Here is a 23,635-nt window from a genome sequence, read left to right on the forward strand (position 1 = left end):
GTGCACTAGTTTATTGTCATTATGGACAACTTACACTGGCTAAATCACTTGACAGATATTTGTAACCCGCAGACGGTTAGATGTCGAACCAATTTTAATGTAATGCAGGGTTCATAAATTGGAATATGGAATTAAAATAGGTTAACTCATAGAGAACACTGGATATAGAAGGTGATCACAGTACTACAGTCCATGTATGACAACACAAACACAAATGGTCAGGTTCCTTTTACAATTCATATTTTCAGATGATGTCATTTCCGTGAGGGTATCCGTCAGTATTTAACATTTATAATCAAGTTTCCGTGATTGAGGGAAATCCATTTATAACGACTTAATTAAGCACATAATTAGGTAAATGGTCTGGAGATCCAAACGTATCTTTCATGCAACAAATTGACAACACTATGGCATGTGTGCAAATTACAGTAGCAGTAAAATCATTTATTTATTTTTCAAAATTCTATATTTATCATATTAGTACCAAATGAAAAGTGATTACACAATTCAACATAGAATTCTAAAATAATTTATAGTGAATTGCTATATTATTTGGCACCACTTCCAATTGTTCACTCTGTCTCTGTGATTATACACTCAAACACTTACATTCACATTATTATTATTATTATTATTATTATTACTACTACTACCAGTTTGCACTGCCTGAAATCCAATCATCCAATTTTTATTTATATACATATTTATTTAGCCTTAATGTGACATAAATCACATTTTTTCAGGGCACAAATCTTTTAAAATCAGATCTGAGTCACATTCATATTTATATGTCCTTGATAAGATTTGACATCATCTTGATAATGGTCTGATCAAACTTCTTCATCTTCATCAAAGAAGAGCTACAGCATCGACAACTGTAGATGTGATAACAGCATCTTCCCATCTGGCTTGTTCCCACTTTCTTGACATGATCAAATATAGTTGACAAACTGATGCTAGATAAATCTGATCTGAGAAAAGAACTGAAACTGGACAATGTTGCTTGTAATGTGAACTGTCTTACTGTCCTGTCTGTCTTACTGTCCTGTCTGTCTTACACAGGCATGACAGCTGAGGAGAGACAGGGTAGATTTTTGTGGCTGCCTTTATTCTCCTGTAAACCATTAAAAAGTGAAACCTCAAACTTAAGAGTGAGAAATATCACACACAGGCACATACACACACATCACCCTTCATTCTCCTAATAGCTTATACTGTATATCACTCAACTGCAAGTATGCTTTATTACTAGAGATACTGAAACTCAACGCTCATTTAGCAATTTTGGACTCTTGCGTTCCAATTAGTAAACAATGACTGTGGGTAAGATTTAGCCATTTTTGTTTGTTTTGCTGGCATGTAAACATGGAATGATATATGAAAAACTAAGATTTTATGTAAATATGGCAAAAAATATAGAGATATTGGTTGGGGACAGCTATTACTCTAAGAGTCAAAGTCTTGTATCCAGTTTTGGCAGGTTGCGAATGTTGCTACGCAGATGCAAAAATGAAGAGAAATGGTAGGAAACAGCAGGTAGGAAAGTGTGTTCTTCATTGTAATTTGCCCATTGCTTTTTGAACAACAATCAGAATTAGAATTACTGGCCATATACTGAACTTCAGTAGCCAAAACAAAGATTGTTCAAAGTGTTTGGCAAACAACAAGGCAAAGAAAAGGTCTCTCTGTGGCACAGTGACTTGGGTCTATTAAGCAAGACAATTCTACAGCCACTGCACGTGTATGTTGAGTATGTGTGTATATGCATGTGTGTGTATGTATACATGTACAGAACCCACTTTTGTGTGTGTGTGTGTGTGTGAGTGTGAGTGTGTCTGTGTGTGTGAGTGTGTGTGTGTCTGTGTGTGTGTGAGTGTGTGTGTGTGTGTGAGTGTGTCTGTGTGTGTGTGTGTGTGTCTGTGTGTGTGTGAGTGTGTGGTGTGTGTGTGTGTGTGTGTGTGTGTGTGTGAGTGTGTGGTGTGTGAGTGTGTGGTATGTGTGTGTGTGTGTGTGAGTGTGTCTGTGTGTGTGTGAGTGTGTGGTATGTGTGTGTGTGTGTGTGTGTGTGTGTGTGTGTGTGTGTGTGTGTGAGTGTGGTGTGAGTGTGTGTGTGTCTGTGTGGTATGTGTGTGTGTGTGTGTGTGTGTGTGTGATGTTATGTCTCTGGGTTGTCCTCTGTGCTCTCTTTTGTGTTTTTAGGCCCATACATAAATGTCAGCAGGAAGAGAGCCACATCGTGGGAGCACCAGTAGGCAGTGTGTGATGTCACCGCTGACCAATAACGGCTCTCTACAAGCCCCTCCCTCAGCTCAAAGTCAATCCGCTGATCCAGCCCTACTGAAAAAGGAGGGACTTGTTAGTTTAGAAATAAAATGAATGAAAAGTCATTTTAATATTCATCTGTTATGCAGAAAAAAAATGAAAGATATTTGAAAGACCTATTCATAAAGAAAATGTAACTCACAGGTGGAGTTGTCCATAATGGCAGAGGTTGACTGGGACATGTTGGTCTCTCCCTCTGTGCTTTCCTCTTGTTTCTCCTCCATCTTTTCCTCTGTTTCAGCAGCTCCCCCATCTTCGCCCATTGCCCCACCTTCTGTTTCACATGCTCCACCCTCTAAGTCTGATGGTTCCTCCTCTAATCCACCAATCTGCCCACTTGAACGAGTGAAGCGGGAGAAGAGTATTCCACCAATGCCTTTACCAATGCTGGCCGCTCCTGAGGAAGAAACACACGAACGCAGACGCATGCAGATTTACTTCCCTCTTTAGTCCCTAGTCTAGAGAGCTACAGTTAAGCCCAAGAGCAAAAACTGTTTGTAGTCCTGAACGTAACTAATTAGAGCTCTTAATCGGTGCCACAGAGAAGTGTTCACCCAATCATTGTGAGTTCAATCCATGTGTGGCTGGGAGCCCAAGAGAGCAGACGGGCCATGCTCAGGGAAGGAGTGGCATAGTGCTGCCATGTCTATTACGCTGACACTTTCTCATGCATCAGAAAAGGGTGGAGAGTGCTCTCCTTTGAACAGATTACTCTGTTTTCTGACATCACATGATCTGCAGCTCGAAAAGTTGTGGCAATTGGCTGCATGTTCCTTGGAGAAAGCATGTGACAGCCCTTGCCATCCCTGGTTAGCATGAAATAAAATGAAATGTGCCATATTTTGTCAATTGTGATTTTTACACCCCAATCGAAATTTGTCCTCCGCTTTTAACCCATCTGTGCAGTCAGAACACACACACACACACACACTAGTGATTACTAGGGGGCTGTGGATCACACATGCACAGAGCGGTGGGCAGCCCTAGCCAGGCACCCGGGGAGCAGTTGGGGTTAGGTGCCTTGCTCAAGGGCACCTCAGTCATGGCCTCAGGCCTGGGAATCGAACCCACGACCCTCCGGTCACAAGACCAGTTCCCTACCGCCAGGCCATGACTGCATCTGTCATGTGACATGAAGATTTACCTGATGGGTGGGAATTGGATATGACTAAATAAAGGAGAAAAAAAAAACAGGGAAGAAACATAACATACAAAAAAAAGGAAAATTAATTATAAACCACCATTCTTAAATGGTGTCATTTTGCAAGTGAGCTAGCAGTGCAAGCGTCTTCCCATCCTCATCTCCTCCAGAACCATTTGGTTTGGCTCTTCCTCCTCACAGGAAACAGAAAATTTAGGATTACAAAAATTATCATAATAACCCAACAGATAAACGATCATACTCTGTCTCACCTATTTCCAAATGAGAATTTTCAGAATGTTTTTTCCAGTGTAATAGAAAAGTTAAAAACAAATTTGCTCAGGAATTGTTCCCTTTATGGATCATTCTGGAAAACACAATTTAACCTCTGAAAAGAGACTTCAAACTAGAGATAACAAGTGTAGCTTACATAAGTCACTATATTACACAGGTCAATTAGATTGAGTCAACCACATTCTATATTCTCTTGGTGAAGGCCAGTGGATAACAGTAAATAAATGGGAAGAGACATCTGTTTACATGGAGTTCACTTGGAGGGGCTTGCTCCCCTGTCTACAGAAGGGCTGGGTGGTTTGTATGTGTTTGGGATCAGGTCCACCAGGAGTGTTTTGAGGTTGTGCTCACCCATGATGCTGGCCTTTCCCAGGCTGGTGATGGACTCGCCATAGTGCCGGCGGGGCTGAGGTGGTGAGGTGCAGGGACTCGGGGGGCTTTCACTGTCTGACACTGATGTACTTTCCTTTAGCGGATTCAGCAATGTGGGTGGAATTTGATCATATGGAGTGGGATTGCTGGTGTTGTACCTTGAGTCCACCCCACCACATACACATACATATTAACACCCACTTAAACATAAAAATATGCAGCTCATGTTTAGCTTCATATGACATAATATTTGAGCATCACCAGTAGTAAGGACATGCTAGAGTTTATGCCATTTATCTTACCAGTGTATCTGAACAGGCGAAATGTTATTATAATGCTTTAGGATAAGAGGTTCAAGCCTGTAGGCCTGCAAGAAGAGATATTTTAGTGCATACTATAGGATCACATTCAATTTAAATTCCAGTACAAGATGAAAATGTGCTTTGATGAGTTTTCCTAGAAAACTCCTTATGATCCAAGATAAGTGCTCCCTAAGCCCGAAACATTAGCCTTATCATATCTTTCCATTGTAAGATTGTAATTTAACTGACCACTGGATCTGTAGGGTGGAAGAGATTGAAAAGTCGCTGGCAGATGGACCGGGGAAGGATGTGGTCTTGGGTGCCCATGGTTCCAGGCCGAACACCACGCAGAGCCAGGAAGACAGCCAAAGGAGATCCCATACAGAAGAAGTTCTCCACCTTGAACCATAATTCACATAACGGCACAGAAAAACAGGCACACACCAAAACAATGAAGAGATTTAAATTCAGGGTTGAGTTAAATTCCAATGGGGTAGTACAGCCCCTCCATTCAATCACGTCTTCCATCCAAACGTTTCTCTGAAGGCCCTCCCTCCAAATGTGGACCCTTCTACATGATGCATGCAGACCTTTTTAAACGGACAGCCAGGAACAGCTGCCTCCTTGTACAAAAGTCTCCTGCTTCATTTATAGAATTTGCATTACTTGACATTTTACCTTGAATTTCAAGGCTGGAAATGAACTTGAGGATGACATCTTCAGTCCTTGAAGCTGATCCTCCAAATTGTTCAACCTGTGATTGAAATACAGATTAGATGAATATAGTAAATTTTCTCACTGAAACTCCACTGCATGCGTCACATTAAAATCAAGGCATCATGACATACTGTCATGCACCTTTTCCAATCATGCTAGCCCCCCACCCCAGAGCAGTTATTAAGAATGATGCCTCCATGTGGTATGGAGGCTGTGGTGGCAGGCACTCAAGTGGATGAAGTGGAGATGATGGTGTTGTGTACACAATGCAGTTAGGTGGAGGAATTTAAAATATTATCAGGCTGTAAGGGGTACCTCCTGCGGGTAATTTGGAGTTCCTCCAGCAGACGCACTTCTTCAGATCCCCACCGGCGCAAGTCCATGTCCATGGTATCAGGCACTTCATGATAATGAAAGCGCACAGGGTCCCAGCCAGTCATGATGTCAAAGGTGATGACACAGCCCAGTGAGTGGGCGACAATGGACACTTTGCCATTCTCTTCAAATTCGGGATTTCTTGAACAGAATAGTGTATAGAGCCGATTAAGCTCTTTGGTCAGACCTTTGGTAATCTGCAGAAACACAGCATGTGAAAAGGCATGTCCATAAGATTATGGGAAACATAGAAAGTTTGAAGCTGTGGGAGCATTTTTGGTCTATGAAAGAAAAAAAATTAAATGTTTAAATAAATAATAAAATCTCTTTACTTATTGAGGATGAGTTTGAATTAAAGGAGTAATGGAAAGACGTCTGCACACATACAAAGTACTTAAAAGGTCGTCAGCGTAGTTGATATCAAACTTTAAATGCACTTTCTTCCAAGCATCAGAATTATTTCACTTATGATGTTAATATTTTTAGTTGTAGCTTGCAGTACATTATTGATACTTTGTTGTATTTTTATCTGTTATAATAAACTATGCATTATATCCTTTTGTGGGCACCATAATCATTAGGTAATGCCTGACTAAGAGATTTTTGCACTATGCAACAATATTCGGTATGGAGGCAATTCCATTCCACATCTGAAAACAATCATGACAGTGATAAAACATGTTAAACATTATAAATAGTTTCAGGAGCAATATCACCAGAAAGTTGTGCATGTACCTTGGTACTGTGCCATTGATCCACAGTGGTGATCCTGATTATTTGACAGATTAGTTAAGTAATAAAGGATTTATCAAAAGTTTGGGTTGGTCTATTTTTGGTGCTGCATGCAAAAGTAGTACAAAAAGTGTGTCCAAGTACATAGTATTCATTAAGCAGTACATGAAAAGTCCCCAGACAATGTCAGGTGTATGCCACTGCAGCACACGGTCCTATCCCATGTCAGAAAGCAGGGACTTGGTCGTTTACAAGTGTAAGTAAGATACATAAAAATGAAACATTATAATTATGCTCTGTCTGCTATTATGTACAACTCCATGTACATGAGTTCGAGTTGTTTTGCAACAATTTAACAGTAGAATAAATAAACAATTTTATTCCCACTCTTTGCTGTTGGTATCAAAATGTGCCGACACAGCCAGTTTCTGTGTTTTGTCATGTTAATTTTAAGCATTGTATTTATTAAAGTCCATTATGCTATGTGAACTCCTTTGTGTTTTAATTTGTCTCAGCGCATCAAATGTTTTGTTCGGCTGTAACAGTAAAAGTCACATGAAGCTGGTAAGATGGTGGACGTATGGTATCCGATGTGTGCATACTGTACATTCATATACTGAAAGAGCCTACTGTTTTACTAGTTGAGCAGTGTGTACTGAATCAAATTTAGTGTATCCTGCATGTATGCCATTTCGGAAGCAGACGTATGTGTGTCAACAGCTGATCAAGTTGGCTTCGCAAAGTTGGCTTCTTCATTTTCTTGGTGATTACATAATGCACAACACTGGTGTTGGGTGAAAGACGTGCCGCTAATTTTTTTCTGTCTCTGAAGTTTGAATAACCTTTTAAATGTGATAATTCCAAAATAAAGCTATGATTTACTTTGAAATATCTTTGGGCCCCCATCTTGACATGCCTGATTTTATTACGTTCTGAGATATTATAAAAATTGTATAAATTGTGTAACCATAAAAATGCAGCACCAAGAATACAAGTTGTTGAAAAAATAATGACATAATGTAATGACATTCTAAGCAGCCTCTGAAATACACTGGCATAATCTTAAACAAGTTTTTTTTAAATATCAAATAATAGAGAAACATGGCAGTTCTGAATATTTCCATTAACATGGGGAATTATGTCTGCCAAGTCAAAACGTCTAGGTCATGGTCAGGTATGATTAGAATGGTATGACCTCAGTAAAATGTTAATACATTATAAAATATTCAAGTTAATATGAAAAATAGTTTGAAAATATTCAAACCAAGGTCAAGTGTTTACATAGTCGTCCACAAAAATTCATGCAAAATTTGGTTTCAATCTGAAATGTCCTGTATTTCATAATAATAACCAGGTTACACCATTTCCTTTATGAGACAAATGTTTAGCAATTTATGCACAATATTTCTACTTTTTTAGTTTATCATTATTATTATTATTATTATTATTATTATTATTATTATTATTAATAATAATAATAATAATAATAATAATAATAATAATAATATTTAAATTGTTATTATTAAAATAATATACCATTATATGCAGCTTGAAATGTAGTCTAAAAAGAATGATAAAATCTCTAAATGAAATCTGTTTTTAATTTCACATTTCTATAGGATTGTGTACATAAAATAAGTATGTAGGTGGAAATCTGTGTATGCAAACAACTCTCTCCTCTTCTAATAGATTCCTCTTACAAGTAAAGAAAAAGTGTCTCGCCACAGAACGCGTGTTAATGTGGATCCTGCTGCAAGGGCAAATTACCTTGTTAAAATAAGGCAAATATATGGCGCATTTCCACTAGGGCCTGCTTGGCGCGGTACGGTTCGATTCGCGACGGTTTGTTAGTGTTTCCATTAGTACCAGGTCCCAGTTTGCCGGTACCTTCAGGTACTTTTTCGTACCTACTCGCTCGAGGTTCTAACCGTTCCAAAGCGGTACAGTTCTGTGACGTGGAGGAACAGCATGACACTGATTGGCCAGGGAGTGTCGTCACAGGTTGCGTCACAGGAGAACGACTCCTCCGCTATCCGCTATCGACTCCTCAGCCATTTTTAAAACCCGAGGAGAGAAGAATGGAGGACCATAAGAATGTTCCCAGGTCAAACGCCGAGGTACAAACCTTTCTGCTAATAATCAGTGATCAAAAAATCCAGGGCGAACTGGACGAGGCCACTAGAAATGTAAAAGTTTTTAGCGAGGACTACATACACCCTCACATACACATGCTAGTGTTTCATGAGAAAGTATTAGTGATGTAGGTCTTAGTGATGTGTCGGTCGCGAACGAACCGGTTCAAAGTGTAGGTACCATGCTAAACCAGCAGGTGGCAGTAAAACTGGCAACACATTGAACAAGCTTGCTTTGACGGAAGTAAGGGTGTGTCTACAGTTCAGGTGTTTAAATACCCTGTTTCGGTACCGCGGAAACAGATTCACCTAACTACTTCAATCAAGCTTGCTAACGCGGCCACACGGACTGAAACAAAGGCGATCAATTCCCTGTTGTTAAACCGTGAACGAGACTCGCATTCCTGGACGATTCCCCAGCACACCTGGACGACGTCGCTTTTAATCAACGAGGAGCCTGCGGTGGAAATTGCCTCCTAATTCCAGGAGGACGAGGAAACCACCCAAGACCCTCAACACGCGAGACTCTTACCACTGGGCATAGTTTATAGAAGGGCATAGCTACTTGAACTACAGAGTTAACTAAGTTTTCTGTTAATACATTCTGAATGTTTGTGTTTAACTTTATTTTCTTAATATTCATCAAGATTTGTATATACAAAGTTCTCTTTGCTGTGCATGCCACCATCTTTTATTTATCTGATTAATTGACAACTTGTAGTCTTCCCCATTCTCAGACACACCACATTAATTCTTAGTTATTTAGCCAGCTCCATTACTCTTTGTTCTGACCACGTTGGAATAAACCAGCTGAGCTCATTAACACAGTCGCGCGGCTCTACTGTTTAAAGTCGGCGCCATTTTAGTTGCTTTGTTCTCTATAGGAGAACTGAAACTACAACTCCCGCCTCCTCACACGCGCACAAGCGCGTGCACACATTACTCTCTTCCCCTTCTTACACACACACACACACACACACACTAGATACCCAGTCTTCACGGTAAATGTACTGATTCTTGTTGATGCTGTTTGTTTTAGAATAGTTGGTTTTAAATAAATGTATCATTTATTTTCACCACATTGTCTGTGTTGATGTCATTCAAAAGTGGTTGATGCCAAAACCTCCAAAGAATTCATAGTTAAATCCTTCAGATACCAAACCATTAATTACCTTTAGTTGATAACTAAACTTGTGGTTCTGGTATAATTAGAATATGAGACTGATTCTAAATTAATGAGACTGATTAATAATTAAGGTAAAACAAATTATATCTACTTTAAAGGATTAGTAGGTGAAACCCCTACAAAAGAGCCGGCTCTTTTAAGTGAACGACGAGAGCTGGTTCCCCTCTACATTCAGCAGCAAAATAAATTTTTCCAATACTCACTTTATTGGAAGTGCATTTTTAACAGTAACAATGTATTGAAGCAGGTTCGGTAACCGAGGCAGAAACTGCTTAGTCCAAAAATCCCGAGGAGGAAAACTTTATTGATAACGCAACCCGGGCGCGCGCAGGCCCCGCCCCCCCAGTGTCACTTAAAGGGCCAGACTCCTTGAGTGGCCAAGTGTCCGTTAGTGAATTCACTGTGAGGAGTAGTAGTCGCTACAGTATCTCCTGACATTACGTTTTTGTAGCTGCGTGGTATTATTTGTAAATTTATTTGTTAACATAATACAAGCGAACTGTTCAGTCAGACAGCTATTTGTTGTGAAACTAAATACCATTACAATTTCAAGCATTTTAAAGTAGGCTACGTTAGTCAAAATTCCAGCACTTGCAACACAAAGCAACATTAAAGTTTGTCAGGTAAATGTTCTTTCCCCTGTTTTGAGGGGTGTTTCTTTATACTACCACATTACGGGAGGACACTGCAAAGAATGTCTTGTAAAACGTGCTCGCGCTCTCACAGGGTCGCGCGCAGCGTGCGGAGTCGAGCGCTACGGTCAGACGCAAAAGTAGAATTGAGATGAAAGCAAAATATATATATTTACTAGGGAAAATAAAAATAGTAACGCACAGTTACTTGGATAAGTAACTTTAATCTGATTACTGCACTGGAAATAGTAGCCCAACCCCCCCGTCAACAAAGTACGTTCGCCACCCCCCCTAATAAGGAGCCATTTGGGAGCCGAAGGAGCCCACTCTTTATGAGGAGCTGAGCCAAAAGAACCGGCTCCCTAAAAAGAGCCGAAATTCCCATCACTAGTAGGTCTCCTAAAGGGAAGTTTTATTGAGAGGTTAGAAGTCAAAATCGAAGACAAATTAAGACCTTGGATATTAGACTAACAGTTTGTCATTTTCTGTACTTTAGCTATGGATATACACAGTGCATATACAATTTGAATTGAGTTTTTCTTCTGTCTGCTAGATATTGTCTTACATTTGATTGTTGATTGTTTTAAATGTAATATGATGAATTGTTCTTACTGTATTGAAATCAGAGATCAATCATGAAGAGTTTCTTCATTGTTAAAAGGATTGTTTTATATGGTAATAATAAAACTATTAGATTGTAATCACATTTATTAAAACACCTAAATTACTTAACTCCATGACTTTATTCAAATTTAATTGTCAATTGCTTGTCGTTTGCTTTTTGTTAATTGGTGTAACCGATAAATGTCATTTGGCGTAACTAATGTTTCTCATAAAAATCTAACTGTAAAAATGAAATCTAAAATTATTTTAAACCAACTAACCCAAGATTAGAGAGAAAACATTAATGTCTATGGCATATTTACTTGCTCAGTACACCAAAAACCCATATTATCTTAGTTTAGGAATAAAATATTTTAAAGAATTTTTTCATGCTTTTGTGGTTACACCATTTGACAATTTAATTTGACTGTGATTCTTTAATTGGTTAAAATGGTAGAAATGTCATAAAATGCTATGGAACCAACAGAAATGCAAACTATACATCTAAACAAACATCTAGCATGTTGTTTTAATATGTTTAAAGCATATTTGTAATTTGGACCAACCCTTATTCATCACTGACCCAGTCATCTGACAGTAGATTGTTCTTTTAATGATTATTTTGCTAACTCGTTCGGTATTGAAACAGGACCAGTGCTGACATGTTCAATCTGAATGGGAAAGATGAAAGAAGTATTGAGCTTTTTTTGATTCATTTATGCATAACAACTCGTTTTTGTTCCTGTATGCACACACGTGCACATGACAACCACTCCATGGCAACTACTTAACCACTTATCAACAACATAGCAACCACATCAAAGATCATAGCAACCACATAGCTACTTCCATCTGAAAAATCATAGCAACCACTTCACATGCCATAGCAAGGTCTTGGTAACACCCTAGCAACCACCTCCAACTCCATAGTAACCACTGGCACTGAAACGCTTCACATCATATTTTAATTCAGTTTGGGAATAAAATTTTGCATGTCATGTCAATTAAATAATATACATGCTATCCTATAATTATTTTTCTTTTAGCTAAATTACCTCATCATATTGAAGGACTAAACATTAAAGGTTAATGAAAGATGTTTTGCATATTTTGCTAATAATTACTAAGAAATGTTTGTGATGAATAAACAAGCTTAATTCCAGAACGAATAAAATTAATGCATATGTACTGATTATGGATGATCATCGATCAGAATTGTATAATAGAACGTATTCTATAGTTATGATGTAAAAGACAGATGTGGCGATGCACAACTCCATGAGTAGACAGAAGATTGTACCTTCCATTTTTGGTTTTCTTGGTGGCCTTAAAATTCATTAAAAGTCAATGGACATGTACAGTTGTGATCAAATTTATTCAACCCCCACTGAAATAAAGTGTTTTGGCCAGTTTGACATTGATTTTGATCATTTCAGTCATCTTATTTACAATTATATCAAAGAGGCACTTATAAATTAGACAAACATAACATAATATTTATGATGGAATAACCACAAATGTCTTTACTGTGCTCACATCATTATCAGTTTTATTCAACCCCCTAGTGACATTATTTTTTAGTACTTAGTACAACATCCTTTTCCAGTTATGACAGCTTTCAAGCGTGAAGCATAGCTTGACACAAGTGTCTTGCAGCGACCTATGGGTATCTTAGCCCATTCTTCATGGGCAAAAGCCTCCAGTTCAGTCACATTCTTAGGCTTGCGCACTGCAACTGCCTTCTTTAGGTCCCACCAGAGGTTCTCAATTGGATTTAAGTCTGGTGATTGCGATGGCCACTCTAGAATGTTCCAGCCTTTCATGTTCAACCATGCTCTAGTGGACTTGGATGTGTGCTTCGGATCATTGTCCTGTTGGAAGGTCCAACGTCTCCCAAGCCGCAGGTTTGTGACTGACTCCATCACATTTTCCTCCAAGATCTCCTGGTACTGAAGGGAATTCATGGTACCCTGCACACGTTGAAGCTTTCCTGTACCATTAGAAGCAAAACAGCCCCAAAGCATAATTGACCCCCCGCCATGCTTCACAGTAGGCAAGGTGTTCTTTTGTTCATAAGCCTGGTTCTTCCTTCTCCAAACATAGCGCTGGTCCATTGTCCCAAACAGTTCTAATTTAGTTTCATCTGACCACAGTACACTGTTCCAAAACCTTTGTGGCTTGTCCACATGACTTTTGGCATACTGCAGTCGACTTTTCTTGTTCTTTGGAGTCAGCAAGGGGGTGCGTCTGGGCGTTCTGGCATGGAGGTCTTCGTTATGCAGTGCGCGCCTTATTGTCTGAGCTGAAACTTCAGTGCCCACATCTGACAGGTCTTTTTTCAGTTCCTTAGCAGTCACGCGGGGATTTTTCTCCACATTACGCTTCAGGTAGCGCACAGCAGTCGCGGTCAGGATCTTCTTTCTGCCACGACCAGGTAACGTTTCCACTGTGCCCTTTAACTTGAACTTGCGAATGATACTTCCGATAGTGTCTCTTGGAATATTTAACAACTTCGCAATCTTTTTATATCCATTGCCATTCTTGTGAAGAGCAATAACCTCTTCTCTTGTCTTCTGGGACCATTCTCTTGCCTTCACCATGCTTGGAAACACACCAGTAGATGTCTAGAAGGAGCTGAGTATCACAGTCCTTTTAAATCTGCCTAATTGGTGCTTATCATGCTTGATTGCTGCTCGTTGACATCCACAGATGTTTTCAATACCTGATGGAAAACACTGGAATGAACCTCTGTTCTTAGGAGTGGTAGTCGTAAAGGGGTTGAATAATTGTGTCAATGAAGAAATCACAAAAAGGCCATTTAATACTTTATGACAAAAAAAATTGATGCTATCTTAGTTGCATTTAGTTCTTTAACAAGTCCTTGTAAGATTTCATTATGAACACAATTACAAATGTGCACTGAATTCCATAAAACCCTTCGCAGCATTGGGGGTTGAATAAATTTGATCACAACTGTACCATCCATTCACATATAGTCTATGTTTCAACTAGCCCTCTCCATGTGCAAGTTATCATACCTGCGCAAGATGGGATGATCTTGGAACCCAGGCTTTCTCCAACAAGAGATTAGAATGTGTAATTATATTTGATTTACAAATTTGCTTATGTGTTCATAAGCAAATTTGTAAATCAAATATAATTATACATTCTAATCTGCTACATTCTACAACAATTATAGTACTAGTCATTAATAGCTTCCATTTGCTCCTTTGCCAGTCAGTGTGCACTGAACATGCTGATTAAACTAATCCTGGATAGTATGGGTAACTTCTCCCACGACCCTTCTTGATGGAATACATACATGACCCAAAATTTAGTAGAGGGCTGTAGTTGGGCAGTAACTGCATTTCATCGTGGCACAATTCATTCCTGCATACCTGTTTTTAAAAACCATGAGCTCATATGATGAAAAGGTATGGAGCTGTTTCAGTGTCACCAGAACCTGAGCCTTATTTCTTGAGAAAAAAAAAAAAAAGCCTGTGAAATTCAGTCAGGTATCCAAGAATTCAAGTTCAGGTTCGGGTCAATATTCAGGTTCATGTTGAAATTCGGGTTGGGAATCCCATGTACTTTGAAAGAGCAAACAAACTTGGAGCTAATTGGCCAGAGGAGGATGGGTTCCCCCTCTGAGTCTTGGTTCCTCTCAAGGTTTCTTCCTCATGCTCTTAGGGAGTTTTTCCTTGCCACTGTCGCCCTTGGCTTGCTCACTGGGTTCTTGGACTCGGACACTTGTAAAGCTGCTTTGTGACAACAACTGTTGTAAAAAGCACTATATAAATAAAATTTGATTTGATTTGAATGAACTGCATCTGGCCAATCACAAAACATCTAGGAGGTCATTGGGAAGTGTGTCTTTCTGTAATGGTTGCGGTCCCTGTTTGGCGTGTAAGCAGCATGAAAGTGGCCTCTGTGCCACCCAGAAATGGCACTTTGTGGCAGCTGCCACATAATTGTGGCACATAGTGTGGCCACTGGCCAGTGTTACTTGACTATGGCATCTGCTGTCCATAACTGCTGCTCATAATCTTTGTAAATTATGTTGTGGTAAAGATACCAGCAGACAGCCAGTTAGCCAGCTAGCCAGCTCTAAATTACTAGTTTAGAATACTGTTTGGCAATAACATCAAATTTAGATTATAGGTTACATAAATCTACAGTGGTAGACAGTTAATGACAGCACTGTAAATGTAAAGGATTTATTATAGATTATCAATGAACGCTCATCTACGTCATCAGCGTAATTTAAACCATTACGAGCAAGTGGCATCGCATTTGTAGGATTTGTGCAAATGAAGTTTATAACTTTAGTTTGTTAATTGTTTGTTATGCTAGTTAGACATAAACTATGAGCTTGGACACAATAAAAGTAGCTTTGTATTGGTTTTCGATTATTGGCCTAGCTATCTTGCTTAGCCTGTAAACAGTAGTGAGGAAAATAAACAAGAACATGGAGAAAGATCTGGTGACGAACAACATTAAATTAAAAGCCGCAGCATCAGCCATCAACTACTGAGCAGCTCCAGTCACTGTGAGTGACTACAAGCCATTGGAAGTCATTGGCTTTGTGCCACGTGCCTTTCATTTATCACACTTTTAAATGACACCTGCCAAATCACGTTGTCTTGAGGGATGACATCCATAAAGTTGGTATTTAAAGCTTTCCAGAGAAATACAGTAGATAATATAGATAATCACCCAACATGTCAACATCGCCAAACAGTATTCTGAACTAGTAATTTAGAGCTGGCTAGCTGGCTGTTGGCTAGTATCTTTCACCCAGCAATTTACAAACAAAAGTTATGAGCTATCTTCATTTCAACAAATGGCAATTCAGCGCTCGTCTGGATAATTTAAGTGAGTTGCCGATACGCACCCAAAAGAGTCTTTAGATGCCTGGACAGCAGATGCCACCGAAATTCATGTTCAGGTCGAAATTCAGGTTCAGGTTGAAATTCAGATTTGAAAGCATCCGGGGTACTTAGGAAGAGCAAACAAACTTAGAACTAATCGAACTGCATCTGGCCAATCACAAAAAAATCTCAGAGGTCATTGGGAATCGTGTATTTCTGCCAGGTTTCCTATAAGGCTGTGGTCCGTTTGGTATGTAAGCAGCATGAAGTAGCCTTTGTGCCACCCAGAAATGGCACCTTGTGGCAGCTGCCACATAATCGTGGTATTTAGTGTGGCTAGTGCTACTTGACTTTTTGACCCAGAATTTTAACTTGAATTTTTGGATACCTGACTGAATTTCACAGGCTTTTTTTTTCAAGAAATAATGGTTTCAGGTTCAGGTCCTGGTGACACTGAAAAAGCTCCATAAAAAGGAATGATGTGCCTAGCACACAGGTGTCAAACTCAAGGCCCTTAAAAAGCCAAATTGTCAAAAAATAAGTAAAAGTGAGCAAAAACTACATTTCCCACAATTATGTTACCCGCGAAGTGATGGCATCTCGACACTGCAGTGTTTCATATCAATGCGATTTTCCCAATAAGTGTAGTTGAGAAATACAAATAATGATCCAAATGTCCAGGAAGACAACCATCGATGCAGATAGAAGGGTGTTTTAAGAAAGATGGGAAAGCGATGTTTGCGCTTCAAGGAGAAAAACGGGTATGAAGCGGTGGCGGATGTCAAAGAGTACAATATATGTCGGCATTTTGCGACCAAACATGGAGCTAAGTATGCCCAAATTAGCCATCGAGAAAAACGACGAATTGTCAAAGAATTAAAAAGTAAAGTGTGATCACAACAGAATGTGTTCACAACCACAAACGAAGCGGCAGTAAATGGTAGCTTAGTTTTGGCTGAAGAAATCGCCACACTTCAGTCTTTTTTAGAAGGAACGTTATTTGATATTTCAAGTTTTGAACAAAGTAAATGTGATATATTTGATCATTTTTTCTTTATTCACTTGGATAGATTGATCGTTGATTGATGGTGTAATGTGGGTTTCATAAATTTAAAGGATGTATGTTATAATAACAGAGCAACAAGCAAACAATTTTTTTACATTTTTTTTATATATCTGTAATATTTGTAACTTGAATAGGTAATAAATTCAGAGGTATTTAACATTAAGGAGTAGGTACATTTATAAGTTACATATGGCCCTCCGTGGGTAACGATTATGCTCATGTGGCCCGCGGTGAAAATGAGTTTGACACCCCTGGCCTAGCACATCACAAGTTTTGACACCTTGAAAGAACCAAGAACCATGCACTGAAATGGTAAGTAGCAGCACAGTTGCTTATTAAGGCGGATTATATTAATTTAGGATGTGAAATGTAATGAAGGTTGTGCTTTTCAGTATGGCACATTTTCTGTCCATCATAAGGAAAATAATATTATTTATGTAGTGTAATTCATGCTTCACTTTTGTCACATTTGCTTCAAGTTGTGTAGCCTGTACCATAATAAGTAGCATTAGCAGAAATACATAAGTTATATATGTTATATATACACAGGGGTTGGACAATGAAACAGAAACTTCGATCATTTTAGTGTGGGAGGTTTCATGGCTAAATTGGACCAGCTTGGTGGCCAATCTTCGTTAATTGCACATTGCACCAGTAAGAGCAAAGTGTGAAGGTTCAATTAGCTGGGTTTTGCTCAAAATATTTCAATGCACACAACAAAATGGGTGACATACCAGAGTTCAAAAGAGGACAAATTGTTGGTGCACGTCTTGCTGGTGCATCTGTGACCAAGATAGCAAGTCTTTGTGATGTATCAAGAGCCACGGTATCCAGGGTAATGTCAGCATACCACCAAGAAGAACGAACCACATCCAACAGGATTAACTGTGGACACAAGAGGAAGCTGTCTGAAAGGGATATTCCAGTGCTAACCCAGATTGTATCCAAAAAAACATAAAACCATGGCTGCCCAAATCCTGGCAGAATTAAATGTGCACCCTCAAATCTACTGTTTCCACCAAAACTGTCCATCCACAGGGTCAATATACACGGCTGGGCTGCTATAGCCAAACTTTTGGTCAATCCTGCCAATGGATGGCATATCATGGCATTCCCTTGACCCAATACTTGTGCTAGATGGGTGCGTCACTGCCAAGGGCTACCGAACCATTCTGGAGGACCATGTGCATCCAGTGGTTCAAACATTGTATCCTGAAGGCGGTGCCGTGTATCAGGATGACAATGCACCAACACACACAGCAAGACTGGTGAAAGATTGGTTTAATGAATATGAAAGTGAAGTTGAACATCTGGTCTGCACAGTCACCAGATCTAAATATTATTGAGCCACTTTGGGGTGTTTTGGAGGAGCGAGTCAGAAACGTTTTCCTCCACCAGCATCATGTAGTGACCTGGTCATTATCCTGCAAGAAGAATGGCTTAAAATCCCTCTGACCACTGAGCAGGACTTGTATATCTCATTCCTAAGAAGAATTGAGGCTGTATTGGCCGCAAAAGGAGGCCCTACACCATACTAATAAATTATTGTGGTCTAAAACCCGCGGTCTAAAACCAGGTGTTTCATTGTCCAACCCCTGTACATAATATACAATAACAATATACACTATATTGCCAAAGGTATTCACACATATGAGCTTAAGTGACATCCCATTCCTAATCCATAGGGTTCAATATGACGTTGGTCCACCCTTTGCAGCTAGAACAGCTTCAACTCTTCTGGGAAGGCTGTCCACAAGGTTTAGGAGTGTGTTTATGGGGATTTTTGACCATTCTTCCAGAAGCGCATTTGTGAGGTCACATACTGATGTTGGATGAGAAGGCCTGGCTCTCAGTCTCAGCTCTAATTCATCCCAAAGGTGTTCTACTGGGTTGAGGTCAGGACTCTGTGCATACCAGTCAAGTTCATCCACACCAGACTCTGCCATCCATGTCTTCATGGACCTTGCTTTGTGCACTGGTGCTCAGACATGTTGGAAGAGGAAGGGGCCAGCTCCAACCTGTTGCCCCAAAGTTGAGAGCATGGAATTGTCCAAAATGTCTTGGTATGCTGAAACATTCAGAGTTCGTTTCACTAGAAGAAAGGGACCAAGCCCAGCTCCTGAAAAACAACCCCACACCATAATCCCCCTCCACCAAACTTTACACTTGTCACAATGCAGTCAGACTTGTCCATCAGATTGCCAAAATGAGAAGTGCGATTTGTCACTCCAGAGATCGCGTATCCACTGCTCTAGAGCTGACATGGGCAAACTACGGCCCGCAGGCCATTTACGGCCCGTTAGGCTTTTTAATCCGGCCTGCTGAACTTGTCCAAATTATAGTAAAAACCTTATTCCCATTATTTTCCCTTTTCACCCTTTTCCCTGCAATACCCTTGTTTCTCCAATAGAGTCCAGACCCATTGACCTCTGTTGGAGTGTAACTTTTACGCTGCCGTTCTCACCCTTTGGTAAAAATGAGCAGACCAAAGAAAACTGGACACAGTGCAGTGTTTAAAGAGGAGTGGACAACAAAATAAATTTTCACTGAGGTCCAATCAATGTCTGATATGCCAAGAAACGGTTGCAGTTTTCAAAGAGTACAATATCAGCCGTCACTTTGCTACAAAGTATGCAAACTACGCTAGCAAGCAGTCAACAGAAGGATGAGTGGCTACTGCTCAGAGGTTGGCAGTTTCTCTACTGTGTTATGAAAAAAATGCATATGGAAAGTTTGGAGGAGCTTCTTTTAATTAAGCGCAATTTGCGCATTTACTCACAGCAGGGGTTCAGTAGCTAAATTAACACACCGCACATCACTCTCAATTTAAAGAGCCCTTTCTAGTTTCTGCTGCAGGCAGGATATTTAATGCAGTCTATCTCTCAGGACAATCCGTCCATGATTTTGTGTTGTTTAAAACAATTATAAATTATTGAATGTTGAAAGTGTTCCATTGATCTTTTTCCAGTACATTTTGATTAACTTTGTACATTCAATTGAAATGTATAAAAATAATAAATTAAATTGCATGTCCAAATGCCCCTCTGTCAAATTTAGAACCCATTGTGGCCGGCAAGTCAAAAAGTTTGCCCACCCCTGCTCTAGAGTCCAGTGGTGGTGTGCCTTACAATACTGCATCTGACGCTTTGCATTGCACTTGGTGATGTATGGCTTTGACACTACTTGAGCATGGAAACCCATTCCATGAAGCTCTCTGTGCACTGTTCTTGAGTTAATCTGAAGGCCACATGAAGTTTGGATGTCTGTAGTGATTGACTGTGCAGAGAGTTGGCGACCTCTTTGCATCATTATATACGCTTTGCATTGCACTTGGTGATGTATGGCTTTGACACTACTTGAGCATGGAAACCCATTCCATGAAGCTCTCTGTGCACTGTTCTTGAGTTAATCTGAAAGCCACATGAAGTTTGGATGTCTGTAGTGATTGACTGTGCAGAGAGTTGGCGACCTCTTTGCATCATGTGCTTCAGCATCTGCTGACCCGCTCCATCAGTTTACGTGTCCTACCACTTCATGGCTGAGTTCCTGTCTTTCAAAACACTTCCATTTTTTTATAATACAGCTGATAGTTGACTGTGGAACGTTTAGGAGCGAGGACATTTCACAACTGGATTTGTTGCACAGGTGGCATCCTATCACAGTTCCACACTGGAATTCACTGAGCTCCTAAGAATGACCCATTCTTTCACAAATGTTTGTAAAAACAGTCTGCATGCCTAGGTGCTTACTTTTATACAATATAGTGTACAATATACAATAACAACAATACAACGTAAAGAAAAACTGAACAATTTTTCTTTAGCCATTATAAACCATTACTATTTTTAAATTTACCTTTTGTGAATTTATCAGTGTGTATTGAATTGTATGCCTTACATCACCTTAATGTTCTTAATGGTGCTCTTACTTAACTGTTACTGTAACAGTATGGTGACTGTAACAAAATCAGATAATGTAACCAATCATCTGTCTATAGTTAATAAGTTAGTAGCTGCATGAAAGCTATTAAAAAATTAGGATTAGTTGCAAATTAACATCTGCTGTCTGCTTATCTGCTATTTTTTTTTGTAATGATTTAATGTTTTGTTTGTTCCAACATTGGAAAATACAAAGAAGCTGTGGGAGATGCTTCCATGTCTCACCTCATCACGGTACAGTGGGCTGGTGTAGTACATGATGTCCATGGCACTGCTGTTCAGCATGTCTCTCAGGCCCCGCACCTTATCCGGTGTAATAGAGTCTACAGTGTCTGGAACAGCAGTCACACTACTCAACATACTAATATGGCAATACCACAATTCATCCAACCCAGCCCTGTAATAAAACTTAAATGTCATATGTTTAGGTACTCTTTTTTGACCATGCTGAGTGTTTCTACCTCCATCCAGAGAGAGTTTAGATCTCCACTCTACTGGAAGAAACTCCACGTGCTCCATAGTTCTATCGCCAAAATGTTTTTCCTCCATCTTCCTAGCAGCATCACGCATCCTGTGAAAACACAGAATCACAGTAGCTCAAAAACATGCAGATTTATATGCACATTATGTTATGTTTACTGTACTGAAGCACCTTGGCAGAGAGCCACTTACATGCTTGTATTTCGGATAATACGTCCCTGGTCCATCTTCTGTCCAATCCCGTGCACCACAAATACAATGTGGGTAGCTGCTGGGGGCGTGTCTTCTGGAGCCGCCTCCTCTACATAACCCCGATGGAGTCGGGTCCCACTGCTGGACGCTAGTTACACACACACACACACACACACAAACACTCATTACAAGAACTTAATATAGGACAGGTTCTGTCGGTTAGATTTTAACCTTTAGATCCAGTATTCAATGCCTTATGTGATTTTGATGAAGTTTAAAAGTAATCTTAAACACTTTCACCATAAAATGTAAGCGGTAACATCAGCATTATAATCCATTATAAATTATATGAAAATGGCTCAAGAACATTGTACCCGTGGATGTGTATAATGTTGTAAGAAAAAGGACATAAGAGCCTCATACTTATGGCTAACCTTTGGAAAATCCCAGTTTCTGAGTGACAGTGCGGGCAATCTTGGAGGTGGTGGCATCACTGTACAGGTACACCTCATCTACGCTGTGCCAGTCAACATGACTGCGACTCAGTTTCAGGCTGTGAATGACTGAGAGGCAAAGTGGACAGCAAGACTCAGTCTGGGTCGCAGAACTGTTTCTTATCTCAGAAAATATATTTTGAGTGTGAAACAGAACAAATTGTGCATAATATATGCACATTTGTGAGAGAATGAGAGAGAGAGAGAGAGAGAGAGAGAAAGAGAGAGAGAAAGTGGGAGGGAGGATGACATGTAGCATAGCACATTTATTCAGTAGTAAGCACTGTGCCTTGTATGGTTCAGCTGAAATAAGCTCAAACTGTCCCTCATCCCCAGTGTCCCCACAACACCCCTAGTTACTGTCACAGTTCATTCCAACTCTGTTCTTACCATCTTTACTGTCTATTGCTGGGTTTGCCACTTCAGTTTCAAAAGAATCTTCAATTTGATGACCCCGAAAACAGGCTAAGTGCTCTAGTTCAATAAGGTCACTGTCCTCCTCTTCCAGAGGTAGCCATGTGCCATCAGTAAACCACTGCCCTCGCATCACTGGGATCCCATCCTGCTCTGTGAGATGCAAAACCCAAGTAAAACATTGTACGCATATTTGGGTGTCTGTATAGTACACCACTCTTCAACCCTCTCCCTATATAAAAAGTAATAAAAGCAAATGAACTCACGGTTCCAGTACACTGGATAACACTCTTTTTCTTTGACATCCACCTCGTACAGTCCACCTCGAACGCACACTGGCTCCACATTGATGCTCACAGAATCCAGGTCCCTCTCACATGCTCGACATGCTGCTTCATCACTTGCTATAACTGCTGGCACCTTCTGAGTGCTTAGCCCCTCTGATTCTCTCTGTCCTGTTGCCTTACACTCTGATGCCAAATCACATACCTCCTCTGACTTGCTGGAATCCTGGCAGTTGACCATGTTTGGATTAAGCTTACAAAATTTTCGGTAAGACAGCTCAATGTTCAGAGAATCATGTCCAACAAACGGCTTCCAGGTTCTTTTGTCCTCTTTATAAAACCATCGCGCCTCCTCTGGTCCAAGTTCGGTGACAACTTCACCACGGTGCCTAGAGCTGGTGGAGCGGTTCCGCTTCGTTGTGGTGGCGTTACCATCACTTTCACTGAAGTCTGGCTCGCTTGTGATTTCAAGATAGTCTGATCCTGGGTCAGATCTGAGGTGCCCATGGTAGTCTGAATAAGCATCTTCCACAAGGCCTATCAGCATGCTGTCCTGGGATAGTCCTGTTCGGTCATGGAGCAGTGGCAGATGTCTATCCAAGCCTGACTGCACCGAGTCCATCCCCCCCTGTATGTCCTCGCCCCTAGGCTCATTGTAACAGGACGCAAATGCTTCATTTCTTATACTCCAATCGCCGCTTTTGACATTACTCTCTTTAATCTGTGGTGGACAGTTCAGAGGTGGATCATCTTTAAAACTGCTCATCACTAGATGCGTAGCAAATAAAATTATTTAACGCCTGTCAGCTGTCTGTGATAACGAGACAAATGGCTTCAAAAACACACTCCACTGAGTCAACTGTAATCACCACCATCTGTACAAATCGCATTTAAATAACAGCGCTATAATGATATAGTAGATTAGCTAAATAACTGTTTTAGTCGCATTACGCAAATTATTTGTAACCTACTCATGATTTGCCGTTTGCGTCTTATGTGTCCTTTTCTGTCGCATGGATTGAAGCGGCAGTCTTCCTCAGCAGCACTGCGCTCCTCCCTTGCGCTCGGAGTATTAGTGAACGCCATTT

At 40.1% G+C, this 23,635-nt stretch overlaps 1 protein-coding gene across 5 annotated transcripts; it reads right to left on the reverse strand.

Moving 5' to 3' along the window:
- Nucleotides 1–76: 76 nt before the first annotated feature.
- ddhd1b (DDHD domain containing 1b) lies at nucleotides 77–23,604 on the reverse strand. Of its 5 annotated transcripts, XR_013133404.1 has the most exons (14): nucleotides 22,530–23,604; nucleotides 22,240–22,416; nucleotides 21,790–21,918; nucleotides 21,356–21,503; nucleotides 21,145–21,254; nucleotides 20,909–21,015; nucleotides 5,464–5,720; nucleotides 5,110–5,185; nucleotides 4,681–4,830; nucleotides 4,432–4,496; nucleotides 4,109–4,287; nucleotides 2,465–2,719; nucleotides 2,075–2,337; nucleotides 77–2,044 (listed from the first exon to the last, which is right to left on the reverse strand). XR_013133404.1 is itself a non-coding variant. In XM_077018107.1 (13 exons), exons 1-13 carry the CDS (start codon nucleotides 23,311–23,313, stop codon nucleotides 2,156–2,158), a joined length of 2,616 nt encoding a protein of 871 aa, XP_076874222.1. In that variant the 5' UTR covers nucleotides 23,314–23,604; the 3' UTR covers nucleotides 77–2,155. The 5 variants fall into 5 exon arrangements, 4 of the variants coding, with proteins under 4 accessions (XP_076874222.1, XP_076874221.1, XP_076874224.1 ...); XM_077018107.1 differs by having other exon boundaries at nucleotides 77–2,334; XM_077018106.1 differs by having other exon boundaries at nucleotides 77–2,337.
- Between the last annotated feature and the right edge of the window lie 31 nt (nucleotides 23,605–23,635).

This window comes from Brachyhypopomus gauderio, chromosome 9, assembly GCF_052324685.1.
Source record: "Brachyhypopomus gauderio isolate BG-103 chromosome 9, BGAUD_0.2, whole genome shotgun sequence".
In the NCBI taxonomy this organism is placed as follows: Eukaryota; Metazoa; Chordata; class Actinopteri; order Gymnotiformes; family Hypopomidae; genus Brachyhypopomus; species Brachyhypopomus gauderio.

Bases quoted from the DNA above. Each gene is read 5' to 3' on its own strand.
- ddhd1b (XM_077018106.1), bottom strand. From the start codon at position 23,313: ATGAGCAGTTTTAAAGATGATCCACCTCTGAACTGTCCACCACAGATT. The intron at 4,831-5,109 runs GTAAAATGTCAA...TTATGGTTCAAG, and splicing joins TTCCAGCCTTGAAATTCAAG to GTGGAGAACTTCTTCTGTAT. The intron at 2,338-2,464 runs GTGAGTTACATT...CTCCTTTTTCAG, and splicing joins CATTATGGACAACTCCACCT to TAGGGCTGGATCAGCGGATT.